Source organism: Medicago sativa, chromosome 2, assembly GCF_051527215.1.
Source record: "Medicago sativa cultivar Bolivia chromosome 2, Bolivia_mono, whole genome shotgun sequence".
Classification (NCBI taxonomy): domain Eukaryota; kingdom Viridiplantae; phylum Streptophyta; class Magnoliopsida; order Fabales; family Fabaceae; genus Medicago; species Medicago sativa.
The window spans coordinates 6,489,827-6,503,970 of record NC_140750.1 but is presented as its reverse complement, the minus strand read 5'-3'; the positions used below and the strand labels follow the sequence as shown (position 1 = coordinate 6,503,970).

At 34.2% G+C, this 14,144-nt stretch overlaps 2 protein-coding genes across 11 annotated transcripts; both read left to right on the top strand.

Annotated features, from left to right (window-relative positions):
• Positions 1-4,841: 4,841 nt before the first annotated feature.
• On the top strand, positions 4,842-11,758 carry LOC146943994 (putative disease resistance RPP13-like protein 1). 10 transcript variants are annotated; one of them, XM_085742358.1, is made up of 7 exons: positions 4,842-9,512; positions 9,623-9,722; positions 9,840-9,913; positions 10,030-10,089; positions 10,628-10,765; positions 11,030-11,128; positions 11,225-11,758. In XM_085742358.1, exon 1 carries the CDS (start codon positions 5,749-5,751, stop codon positions 9,484-9,486), a length of 3,738 nt encoding a protein of 1,245 aa, XP_085598484.1. In that variant the 5' UTR covers positions 4,842-5,748; the 3' UTR covers positions 9,487-9,512; positions 9,623-9,722; positions 9,840-9,913; positions 10,030-10,089; positions 10,628-10,765; positions 11,030-11,128; positions 11,225-11,758. The 10 variants fall into 10 exon arrangements, with proteins under 10 accessions (XP_085598484.1, XP_085598481.1, XP_085598485.1 ...); XM_085742355.1 differs by having other exon boundaries at positions 9,829-9,913; XM_085742359.1 differs by having other exon boundaries at positions 9,607-9,722; positions 10,666-10,765.
• A 900-nt stretch (positions 11,759-12,658) lies between these two features.
• Positions 12,659-13,795, top strand: LOC146943993 (uncharacterized). The gene is made up of 2 exons (XM_085742364.1): positions 12,659-12,934; positions 13,029-13,795. The coding sequence occupies exons 1-2, from the start codon at positions 12,767-12,769 to the stop codon at positions 13,581-13,583; spliced, it is 723 nt and encodes a 240-aa protein (XP_085598490.1). The 5' UTR covers positions 12,659-12,766; the 3' UTR covers positions 13,584-13,795.
• The last annotated feature ends 349 nt before the right edge of the window (positions 13,796-14,144 follow it).

Below are 14,144 nucleotides of genomic sequence, written 5' to 3'. Positions count from 1 at the left end.
ATGTTGATTAAATTTTTTGACCAAGATACAAAATAAGTATGGCTATTGGCTATTTTACAAAGTTGATCGTGACCATAAATTGAAATTACTTTTGTTGGAGCATCCATCTCCATGTATGTGGTTAAAGATTTAACACCCATCTGATACATTGTTGCTATGTTATATTTCCTTTCTGTTATATTTTCGTTATGAATTTGATTGAAATTTTTAAGCTGACCTTGATAGTTTTACTTCAACTCTGTTCAAAACATTTGTTCTAATCTTATGCCCATTACTAATTCATCTTTGGCTTTTCAATGTATCAGAAAAAGGTAGATGACACTCAGCAATATAAGTGGTGGAGAATGTAAGAATGTAGCATAACAAAGATAACAAATGGTAGCGCTAAAACAAAGTTTGATGATGTTATATATAAACAAGTTTCATAAAAATGACGCGTTTAATCCTCAATTTTTTAACACAATTGGATTTCACTTAGATTCACTCTAGATTTTGTCAATTGGTCACTATGGATAGTCAATATGAACCCGGGTACTAGTTATGTGCACAAAAAGGAATGATTATCAGTATGAAATGAACCGATGAAAGTTGCTACTAGAGTGGTTATCCCTAAGTTAGTATAGCTCGGAACTCTTTTGCCGCTGAAGCTCAGAACTACTTGTGAATTGTGATCCCTATTAGTTTATAACAGAAAAGGCCTATCTGAAATAATCCTAGTCCTTGACTACTACCTGTATGACTACAAATTGAATTTGTTTTTGCTTCTAAGCTTACAGCCTCTATTAGAATTGTGAGACTAGCAAGGGGTAGAAAATAAGATAACGAACAAGTAGGGCATTTGGTTGATTATCTTATCTTCTTCTTTAATGTGATTCTAAGGATAATCTGAAGACCATAAAATTGATGTTTTGCTGGGTATATGTTCATATTAGTGTTTGTAAGCATTAGGAATCTTTTGTTGTTTAACTTTTTAACCATCCAACATGCTTAATTAGAGAGATATAATTCTGCTACCAATGGCATTTAATTAACCGTACGTATAAAATAAAATTGAATGTTGCACTAATTTTAATCTAAGAATGAAACTAGATCTGTACCATAAAGATTCTACAAGGTTTTACATTGGTTGGTTGATTATGTAGTTGAGTTAAGAGTCTCACATTGGATGCGATATGAATTAGGGGCAGTCCTCATTTCACATACTTGTTTTGGCAAACAATATCTTATTATTGGATAGCCTTTTTACCAATGAACCTTAGCACAAGAGTATTTATTTAGAATAAACCAAAAATTTAGTCCCTAAGTTAGTCCTTGAACTATAAAAAATAACAAGTATATAGTCCATAAACTATAAAAAATTCATCAATGTAGTCTCTGCTACTTGTTATATTTATTTCATTTAAAGACTAAATTGAAGAAATAGTGATAGTTTAGAGACAAATTGATGGTCTATTCGAAAGGCTGAAGGGGGCATTTCTTAATCTGTAACTTATCCTAAAAAAAAATATTACTAACAACAAGGAAGCGCTTTGAGTGGACCGTATTCAGACATGCTATTTTCACATGGCATACACATTTTCACAAAGGAACGAAAGAGTTGCGTTAGTGCAAACTGCAGCTACATTCAATCTCTGATCTCTGATCTAATCTCATCAAATCAATTATCTTCTCCATCGTGATCATGGCTGCTGCAGCTGTTGGTGAAGCTTTTCTATCTGCATCATTGAAGTTGTCCTTGACACTGACAGGCTTGCTTCTCCTCAGGTTCTTGAATTCATCCATGGGAAAAAAGTTGTCGTCAATTTGGTTCAATGGTTGAAGAACACTCTTTATGCTGTGGAAGCTGTGCTGAATGATGCGGAGCAGAAACAGTTCAAAGACTGCTATTAACAAATGGCTCAATGATCTCAAAGATGCTGTCTATGTTGCTGATGACCTTCTCGACCACATTTCTACTAAAGCTGCTACTTGGAAGAACAAAGAGGTGAGTATTGCTAACTACTTCTCTCAATTTTTCAACTTTGAATAAAGGGATATGGTTTATAAGTTGGAAGACATAGTTGCTAGACTTGAATACATTCTTAAAATCAATAATATTATTGGTCTTCAACATATTGCAACTCACCACTGTTGATGGAGAAATTCATCAACTTCTCCAGTTGCATTTAATTAACCGCATGTATAAACTAAAACTAGAATTTGACGCATTGTGTGGATTTAATTTTAATTTCTAGTTTTTATATGATAAGTATACAATTTTTTTAGTTTGTTTAAGCGAACAATTTTCTGTAGATAAATTTTACTTTCTTTTTTTGCCAACTAATGTAGTTATGGTCTTTCACCAGTCTGAGGGATGTATCTCGATGGTTTAGGCTTGTTGAGTCTGCATTGGTACTAATCATTGAGTCACTAGCAAAAATCTATTTTTTATACAGAGTTGGACTACCTCGCAAATTCATATTCTATTCCTCACAAATGGGTAACTACTTTTAATGTCTAAGTTAACATATTCTTAACTTAAACTTACCGCTATCTAGTTTACCAATTTTTTTTTTATGAAGTGGTCTATATGTTTGGAAAGTTTCAGTGGCAATATTAGCTTAACAAAAATGCAAATAGCAGATGTTTGGAGGTGTTTGCATTGGTTGAATATTTCTAAGGATAGTTCAAAGTATAGTACTTTGTTGTTTGATGGATGATAAAATTAGTCAGATAAATGGTAAAGGACCAAAACAAATTGTTCCATCTTTAAAACCGTAGATTTAGAAACTGAATCAGACTTGCTTGCTTTTTGACATTGCACAAGTTTAATCAATGAGTGTAGTATGGCAATTTAAATATAGAAGATTACTAACCAATATATTTGGAAATCTCAAGAAAACAATATAATCAGTCATACCAACAAAATATTCACTATCATGCTATCTCCCATCACATTATTTAATGGATGAACAGCCATAAGAAATTAATGGAATGAACTTTGAACCTCTGTGAACTTGGTGTGGAGCAAGCCTTCAAAACAGATGCCTTCATCATGGGAACATACATGACATGAAAATTAGTCCACATATTTGGCTGGTAGTTCATACATTCCTGTAAAATTGGTTCGGTGCAAAAAATATTTGTAGAATGAAATCAGAATTCCAAAATTAATGTCTATTAGAGTAAAACCATGATCAATTTTCAAGTAGAAGCGTAAATGTTAGTAGTCTGATTATACTCAATTTTAGTAATGTTTTCTCCATTTGCAATACAACACAATGATTACATTCACTCTTATACTCCTTTTTTCTGCAACAAACCATTCCATGACAAAAGAAAAAACTTGCTAAATAAATAGCGTGCGCAAAGTAGTTTTGAAAGAAATACATGAATGTTGGAAACTAACTGTGACTGAAACGTTAGCCCGTAATTCAACATCTCGACATTGTCTGCAATAAGTTCCTTCATTTTGTTGGTCGTTTGTTTGTTTAATTCAAAATGAAGGAACTTTTTTTTTCTCTCAAAAAAAGTTCCTTCATTTTGAATTAAACAAACAAACGACCAACCTAACTCTCCGAGCATTAAATTACAACTGCGTTGAGCTGGAGAGTAGCGTGAAGAAAATTATTATCTCAACTGCTTCAATAGAAGCAAATCAGAGATGGTGGCTGAGTTGGGGAGGATGATTCTGAGTGTAGAAAATGAGCATCTGTGTTAAAGTTTGATTAGATATTAGCTTAAGACAATTACTTGTGTAACAAGTAATTGCATATTGTAGTAACTAACTAACTAACTGTTTTGACAGTTATGGAAGTTAGATATAGTTAAACAACTAACTATAGTTAAGCTTTTGAGGTACATAGCATAGTATAAATAAGTGTATCTCAGTATTGTAAAGACTAAGATTTGTGAATAGAATTCTCAACATTTCAATGCTTTGTTTCCAAGTTCATAGCAAATTTTCCTCTCTTTTCTATTCTATGGTGATTCAATCTTATATTTTCACAATCTGATCTGCAGACTGATAAGAGAATAACGTAAGAGTAAATGATTTTCTGTCGGTGAATTCGTAGGAGTAAATGGTAGATGTAATAAGTGGCAATTTTCTTATTAAGAGGCTTTGAAGGTTGTCTGACCTATAAAACGTTTTTGTTGGCTCATATAACTGATAAAATTTCAATGCACAATGGCCAGTGGGATCATAAATTAAATGATTAAGGGATAATCAAATTGATGACAAAACACAAGGGACAAGGGACATTGAGAAAATGATTGTGAGGTGCTATAGATATACATTGAGAAACAAATGCTGAATTTTTTAAAATGACACATAAAAAAAAATTGACATGGCAAAAATCTACTAACATGGCATGAGAATAGCTGAGTTGGCAATGGAGTAAATTAGAGCCCTGTTTTAGTAAATATAACAATAATAATAATAATAATAATAATAATAATAATAATAATAATAATAATAATAATAAATAGATATATATAGTGAGACTAGCAAGGGACTGAAAAGCCTCTATAAAAAAATTAAGGGTCATGTTAACTTGTGTCTTTAGGGCACATGTTAAGCATTCCATTAATGAAAAGAATTTATAGAAAAAAAAAAATTAATATTCAACATTTTGAGTAATAAATTAATACAATTTCCAATATATAATTTCTATTAGTGGAATTCTTAACATATACGTGTACCCTAAGTGCACAAGTTAACGTTTTCCATGAATTAAACCACTGCAACATATTTGCTTTTATATCTACACTTTCGGATAAAGCATTGTTTAAAGTAAGTGGTGTTTCTCTTCGTCGATTTACCCATTTGTATTCGATTTGCATAAATATGGGGGAGAATCAAACCTCAAGTATATTAGTACATGAAAACCATACTTGTACAAGTCAACTTTCTGTAAAAATTATTATAAATCATTTCTTCCTTTTTTACAGTGCATGAGAGTAAAGGGTGTTGAAAAAAAAAATAGTAAAGGGTGTTGATTTGATGAGTGTCACACATACATGAGTTGTACATCCACATGTAGGCCACATCACCAATTAGGATCACATATCTTCTTCCTCCCCTTTGTCTCCATCTTCTTCACTTCCTCTTCACCAATTAGAGGGAAAAAAAATGTAGAGAGTAGAGACCTTAAGCCAATCATTACCCTGAAACAAATCACTATGAACCCCCACAATTTGCAACACCCAATTTCAAATCATCATGAACCTCACATTTTACAACACTTCCTTGCTCTTCAAACAATAAGTCAAATTACATTCAAATAGTACTATAGCTTTGATTATAGTTTATTTAATTGACTAATAAATCCAATAGAATTCAGAGGTTCACCATTGAAGTAGTCCTTGTAAAATAGTACTCATGTTTTGATTCCAAAATAGATAGGAAATATACTATTTTATAACATTTTGTCTTTTTTACCTATATTATAATCTTCATATACTAGTATTAGTCACAGCTCACCACGCAGTACTTACCTTTCACAGTAACCCTATTAATTAAATACTGTTAATAATTAAGAGATGAATATATTTAATCCATATTGGTGAACGTAAGAAATCAATATTTAATCCAACAAAACTGGCAAGGAATAAAATATTGACAAGAAAGCGCGGTTTATGGAAGCATATGCTATACCTACTATTTCCTTGTTGTTACAAAGTAACAAGTTGACTTGGTGAAAACTGCAACTACATTCAATCTCTCAAATCTGATATAATCTCATCACATCAATTACCTTCCAAATCATGGCTGTTGCGGTTGTGGGTGAAGCATTTCTGTCCGCTTTCATTGAAGTTGTCCTTGACAGGCTTGCTTCTCCTGAGCTTGTTGACTTGATCCGTGGGAAGAAAGTTGACTTCAATTTGATCCAAAGGTTGAAGAACACTCTTTATGCTGTTGAAGCTGTTCTTAATGATGCTGAACAGAAACATTTCAAAGACTCTGCTGTTAACAAATGGCTTGATGATCTCAAAGATGCTGTCTATGTTGCTGATGACCTTTTGGATCACATCTCTACCAAAGCTGCTACTCGGAAGAAGAACAAAGAGGTGAGTGTTGTAAACTACTTCTCTCGCTTTTTCAACTTTGAAGAAAGAGATATGGTTTGTAAGTTGGTAGATATAGTTGCTAGACTTGAATACATTCTCAAATTCAAAGATATTCTTGGTCTTCAACATGTTGCAACTCACCACCACTCTTCTTGGAGAACTCCATCCACCTCTCTATATGCCGGCGAATCTAACTTATTTGGTAGGGATCAAGACAAAATGGCCATACTCAAGTTACTGTTTGATGATGATCATGTTGATGATAAGACTTGTGTGAGTGTGATACCCATAGTTGGCATGGGTGGGGTGGGAAAAACCACATTAGCCCAATCTGTGTACAACCATGACAATATAAAGCAAAATTTTGATGTTCAAGCATGGGCTTGTGTTTCTGACCATTTCGATGAATTCAAAGTTACAAAGGCGATCATGGAGGCAGTTACTAGAAGTGCTTGTAATATAAATAATATAGAGTTGCTTCATCTAGATTTGAAGGAAAAACTGGCCGGAAAGAAGTTCTTAATTGTTTTGGATGACGTTTGGACCGAGGATTATGACGCTTGGAATTACCTTTTAAGGCCTCTTCAGTACGGTGCCAAGGGAAGTAAAATTCTTGTAACAACCCGTATTAAAAAAGTTGCTTCTATGGTACAAACTTTTCAAGGTTACTCTCTTGAACAATTGTCTGATGAAGATTGTTGGTCGGTGTTTGCAAATCATGCATGCCTTTCTCCAAAAGAATCCCTTGAGAATATGGAACTCCATAAAATTGGCAAAGAGATTATTAGAAAATGTCAAGGATTGCCTTTAGCAGCACAATCACTTGGGGGATTATTGCGAAGTAAACGTGACATCAAGGATTGGAATAATATACTAACTAGTAACATTTGGGAAACTGGGAGTAAGATTATTCCAGCACTCCAAATCAGTTACCATTATCTCCCTCCCTATTTGAAATGTTGCTTTGTTTATTGTTCCTTATATCCTAAGGATTACGAATTTGATAAGGACGATTTGATCTTGTTGTGGATGGCTGAAGATCTTTTACAGACTCCAAAAAATGGGAAGGCTTTAGAAGAAGTTGGTTATGCATATTTTAACAATTTAGCTTCAAGGTCATTTTTTAAATTATCTGGAAATGGGAACAAGAGTTTTGTGATGCATGATCTAGTGCATGATTTAGCAACTTTGCTCGGTGGAGAATTCTATTACAGAACAGAAGAACTTGGAAATGAAACAAAGATTGGTACCAAGACTCGTCATTTATCATTTAGCACGTTCCCAGATCCAGTCTTAGAAAACTTTGATATTTTTGGTCGAGCAAAACATCTTCGGACGTTTTTGACAACCAATTTTCTCCCTCCTCCATTTAACATTGAAAAGGCATCATTCATCATTTTGTCGAATTTGAAGTGCTTGAGAGTTTTGTCATTTTCCAGATTTCCAAATCTCGATGCATTGCCTGATTCAATAGGTGAATTGATCCATTTACGTTATTTGGATCTCTCTTTCACAAAAATAATGACATTACCAGAGTCATTGTGTAATCTGTACAATCTACAAACGTTGAAGTTGCGGCACTGTTATCATCTAAAAAGGCTTCCAAATGACATGCATAATCTTGTAAATTTGCGCCATCTTAGTCTCATTGGAACTAGGCTAGAAGAGATGCCTAGAAAAATGAGCAAATTAAAAAATTTGCAACATTTGAGTAGGTTTGTTGTGGGCAAGCATGAAGATAACAGGATCAAGGAATTGGGAGCACTTTCAAACCTTCGTGAATCACTTTCCATTGAGAAATTAGAGAATGTTATCAACAACTTTGAAGCATCAGAGGCAAAGATAATGGATAAGAAGTACCTTGAGGAATTATTATTGTCATGGTCTCCTGATGTAAAAGCTCATTTTACAAACTCGCAAAGTGAGATGGATATATTTGACAAGTTACAACCAGTCACATACTTGAAAATGCTAGAAATAGATGGATACAGGGGTACAAGATTTCCAAAATGGGTTGGAGATCCTTCTTACCACAATTTAACTGAATTATACGTGTCTGGTTGTCAGAATTGTTGTATGCTTCCACCACTTGGACAATTATGTTCTCTCAAGGAATTGAAAATCGGCAAAATGGATATGCTTGAGACTATTGGATCTGAATATGGTGATTCATTTTCAGAGACACTTTTTCCCTCCCTTGAACGTCTGGAGTTTCATGACATGCCATGTTGGAAAATGTGGCATCATTCCCATAAGTCAGATGATTCTTTCCCTGTACTTAAATATCTTGTGATTCGTGATTGTCCCAGATTACAGGGAGATTTTCCATCTCATCTTCCCGATTTGCGAACAATTAGAATTGATGGATGCAATCTGCTTGGTTCTTCTTTCCCAAAGGCTCCTGCCATCCGCAGTCTATACATATCTAAAAGCAATAAAGTAGCCTTGCATGAGCTACCCCTTTCGTTGGAAGTGTTATCAATTGAAGGAAGAGAGATGACAGAGTCTGTCTTTGACGCTATTACCATCGCCCCATCAATTTCTATTAAAAACTTAACGATCAAAGACTGTTCCTCTGCAATTTCGTTTCTCGGAGATATTTTACCCTTATCCTTAGAGAATTTATCCATCAAATTTTTTAGAAATCAAAGCCATTTGCATGAGTCACTTGAACGTCTTCATATTGATAGTTGTAATTCTCTCAGAACCCTCCAACTGGAGACCTTTCCAAATCTGTCTCTTCTCTGTATCAACAACTGTGAAAATATTGAATGTGTTTCTGCTTTGGTGATTCTTCCAAACCTTATTGAAATTGAAATTACTGACTGTCCCAATTTTGTATCATTCCCAAGAGAAGGATTGTTTGCGCCCAACTTGAAAGAATTGAACATATTTAACTGCGTTAACCTAAAGTCATTACCTTGTCACGTAAATACTCTTCTCCCAAAGTTAGACACTTTGCTAATGTTTGATTGCCCAAAAATTGAGACGTTTCCAGAAGGAGGTATGCCACTAAGCTTGAGATCATTTTCTATCAGGAATTGCGAAAAATTATTGAGGAACCCATCTCTAACTTCGATGGAGATGCTTACCCATCTTACAATTAATGGTCCATGTGATGGTGTCGAGGCCTTCCCTAACAAGGGTTTTGCGATGCTGCCTCCCTCCCTTACCTCCCTAGCTCTATGGGAAATGTCAAGTTTGCACACGTTGGAGTGTACATGGCTTCTCCACCTCACATCCCTCCAACAATTAACAATTAATGACTGTCCCAAGCTGGAGAATATGGTGGGAGAAAGGCTGCCTGCTTCTCTAATAAAACTTCAAATCGCTAGATGTCCTCTGTTGGAAGAACAGTGCCGCATGAAACACCCGCAAATTTGGCCCAAAATTTCCCACATCCGAGGCATTAAGTTTGACCGCAAATGGATTTAGCAAGCTTGAGCTTGGATTTTCAACAGGTAACTTTTCTACCATTCCTCAGCTAAATTCCTGATTTAAATTATTTTATGCAACAAGTCACCTCTGCTCTTCTTGCTTATACTTCTTATTTAGATTAATTTTTCTTTAGTGACGGAACATTTCTGGAGAAGAAATTGGCATCCAAAGTTCAAACTTCAACTGAAAAGACTCCAAATATTAATTCATTTTATATGGAGGACTAAACAAAGGTACTTGTTGAATAAATGGGTAATTCATTTCAATTCTTTTACAGTAAAATAAGATTTCAATTTTCATAATTTTTACTGCTTAAGTCAGTCATTACATGTTCTTTAGCTTTGACGTAGGCTCTTAGACTTGCGGGATGAAGATATCAGGTGCTTCATACAAGCCTAATTTGGATATTCCACTTCACTTTTTGGTAACATATCATACGTACTCATTCGTCATTAATTGTTGTGAGCCATTGTGATACTGCTAGGATTAGTATTATCCATATATTTGATTTGAGTTAGTTAGGATTTCCATTTTAAACAGCTGCTGGGATAAGTAGCTGAACACCCCATGAAAGAAAGTTCATAATGGATGGCTCTAAAGGTATGCTCTTACGTCTTCACGTCACTGAATGTCTCGTGCCCTTCTAACTATGCTTTCTCATGCCCTTCTAACAATGTGTATAAAAATGTTGGGGTGAACAAATAGAGAGTTGCCTGCCATATTTGTGGTCAATTATTGGTCTGTTGTTGCACCATTTTGAATTTGTTGATCCATTGCCCAAAAATAATTTCCATTGAACAAATAGAGAGTCAGTTGTATTATGCTAATTAATGGATTAATAATGTAAGGGAGGGAAATTGAAACTCTGGGGTGAAAGAGAGAGCCAAAATCCATACTACCAGTCTAACTGCAGAATCCTTTCCACAATATTTATTGGAAAATCTTTGGCCTAAAATTTCCCTCATCCAAACCATTTATGCCAACAGCGCATTAATTTCTAAAGCTTGAACTTGGATTATCATATCAACAGGAAATTGTTCCGTTGTTCCTCATGTAAATGCCACTTGCCCAATTTCATTCATTTCCTATAATTTTTACTGCATAATTCAATCATTACATACTCTTTCACTTGCTGTAGGCTTAGACTTATGTGTTACCCGAAAAAAAAATCTCCAGGGAATGAATTGAGAGTGGAATTTTGCTAATTATTGGAGGGAAAAGGAGGAAAATTGAAAATCCAGGGAAGTTGTTTATCTTCTGATTGGTTTAACTGAAGGTCAGTAATGTTAGATAATATGTAATGGTCTTTTTGTTATAATTGGGCTAAGGGTAGTGTAGTCTAATTATAGTTCCCTAAATATTCTTAGAGTAACACTTTTATTATGAAGTTTTGCTCATTCCAATGAAACACTAGCCGCCCTTGGTGTTATTTTCTCTTTTCTATGATTCTCTGTATTGTTAACAAGTAAATTACCCTAGTTATTGTACTACGCAAACTGTTAACAGCTTTTGGTATTTAAAGGAATGCATATTTCTGCAGATAGTCAATAGCCCAGGTCCAAGATTTTCTGGAAAGCTTTAGTCAAAAAAAAAAAGAAGTTTTCTGGAAAGCTTGAGACATCTACTGATGTGATGCAAGGTTTGTTGGCATTGTTAACTCAAAAATTAAAATCTACATGTTTTTTTTGTCTTTTATGAAATTTATGTTAAAGATAAGTTCTATTTATTCAAGCAGGAGTTAGCTAGCTGATTCCAATTTCTGAAGCACATTTTTATAGTCTTGCACACATCCGACACTTGATGGTCTATGCTACTTACTTTAGGCATCTCAAATGACGTAATTTTAGATTCCAATGCTGCATGAAACATAGGAATTAGTTTTCATAGCCAACTTTGGGTGATTGCTTACTTAAGCTAAGCACCAAATTTGAATGTATAGAGCTGGACAGTTTGTCAACAGGTTCCGATGCCCACTTAAAATGAAGTCCACAGTTTGGCAGCTAGATTTTGTTATTATCACTGCTTTTTATTGGAGTTCTCACAATATAGTTACCGCTATTCTATCTTTCTGTTAATAATTTTGGATTCGTAAGTTGTAAATCTGTTTTAGCCTTATCTGTCTTTTGCTCTACAGCCCTGTAACAGCCTTCTATTATTAGCTTCAGCTTTCTCTCTCTGTAACAGCACTTTAAACTCGTATAAATTTATATAATAGTGTACAGCAATTTAATCAATAGAATGAAAAAAAATTCCTCGTTATTTTTCTCAATGGTATTAGGGATTCAGCGCTACTTTTGAAACCTTTAAGTACTCATCCTACTGATGAAACCTTCAAGTACCACTTTTGCTGAGAAGAATATTATCATATATTGAATATAACTAGTTTGTTAGATTTTATGGGAGAAACCTCAATTTATTTGTGCCTTCTTGGGGTTCCAATTGAATTAGTTGTTATATCTTCATTTTCTAAGTATTGAGAAAGTATGTCCAACCTGGAATATAAAAGACAATCCATAACTGGAAGTTATAAACTCAGTACACAACAATGAATATTTAATAATATAAAAGTCGCGGCATTGAAAAAATGTTCTAACTATGCTCAACCTGGAAGTTAGTGAAATTTCTAAGCATGATAAAAGAACTCTTTATTTGCCAAATTTAAGTTTAATAGTAATTGATCATTAACATATAGAAGTTAATCTTGATAAACCTCAAAACTTCAATTTTTTGCTACCTCTTGTGAATTTGATTTCGGGGAGATTAACTAGTCTATTTATTTTGCTTTAGTTTTACAATAAGTTATGATCTGCTTTGGTTGTTATGCAGAAATTCTGATTATATTTCGACACGTATTTGTTGAATCTATAGACACACCTTGTGATTGGGTTTCTCTTGTTACTTTTTTTGATACATGATATCACTTTCTGTTATTCAGGTACATTGAGAGTTTGTTCATACCATTTAGATTCTAACAATTTAGAATACCAAACTTGTTTCTTCGTAGAAAAGTGTTCCCCCACCCTCAAGCAACGTCTTGATTTCGTATTCTATCTGTTCTAATCAATAATGCCAATTGTTCAAAATTAAATATGGTGGAAAAGTATAGCAAGTGGCAATTGGTTGCCAAATTAAGAGTCAAGTCAATGGCCCATCAAGGAAATTAAATGTTAATATGATTGATAACCATGGACTCCACCTAGTTTTTTGTTTATAACTGAAACTTTGATAAATTAATCCAACTCCTCAATTAGGACTCCTAGGAAGAAAGATACTAAAAATGAATTTCCATAAGGAGAATCTGGATTTGGTTTTAGTCCCTTCTGGATTGCTGATCATGTTTGCTTATCACCTCTTTCTGCTCCACAAATATATCAATCGGCCTCACACTACGGTCATGGGATTTGAAAACAATGACAAAAGAGCCTGGGTTGACAGAATTATGCAGGCAAGTAATTATCCTTATCCTTCATATGCTTTAATTGGAAACATCTTCTAATTTATTTTTCATCTTCTTTTTAAACTATGTAACAAACGATCAGGCTGAGAAAAGGGATATTAGCACAGCTCTATCTGTCATTCAATTCAACACATCAGCTGCAACATTCTTGGCCTCAGTCTCTTTGACTCTTTGTTCTCTAATCGGAGCTTGGATTGCCAATACTTCAAATATTTTCTTCCAAAGTCAATTAATCTACGGTGACACGAGTGCAACCGCAGTTTCCATCAAGTACATTTGCTTATTAACCTGTTTCCTCCTTGCTTTCTCGTGCTTTATTCAATCAGCAAGACACTTTGTTCATGCAAACTATTTAATAAGCACACCAGATAGTTTTGTTCCTATTAGTAGTGTGGAATTAGCAGTCATAAGGGGTGGCGATTTTTGGTCGCTCGGTCTTCGAGCTCTTTATTTTGCACTTAACTTGCTGCTTTGGTTTTTTGGTCCAATACCCATGTTTATTTGCTCAATTGTTATGGTTCTTGTTCTTCATTATCTTGACTCAAATTCAAGGCCATTGCATTTCCATCCTGCTAGATCTCAGGGTGGCAAGTTTCAGATCGCAAAAAACCACTTAACTTATGAAGAGATACCTTAGCTAGACAGCTAGCAAGGAATCAGCAATGTTTCATAATGAAACACAAATTGGGTGATAAATTACTGTATGAAAAACTCTGTATGATATTCTTCTTTATGATTATATGATATGATTTTACATTAGGTTAGCAAAAGGAGGGGGAAAAAATGAGATCATGTACGTTCTGAGCTGTACAATTCTACAATATTAAATAGACCTATGACTATGAGCAACCTATGAAGTACACGTCTAAATGTGCCAACCTATGTTGGGTTGTGGTACAATCAATTAGATGGTTATCTCTTAATAACAGCAACAAGATGTGGTGATATGCTATGAAGCATTGACACGGGCACAACATTGATACGCCAGTACGGTAATAATATGAGAAAATAAATTAAGTGAATGTAATTTATGTGTAGGTATCGTGTCGTCTCGTCAGACACCGGACACATCTTTTATCATAATAAAGAAGTGATATGTGAATATCGTAACTAAAACAAACTTTATTTACAACACTAAGCATTTGATTCTTATGGTTATAATTACGTTTTGTAGGAGATTTACATTAATGTTATGTGA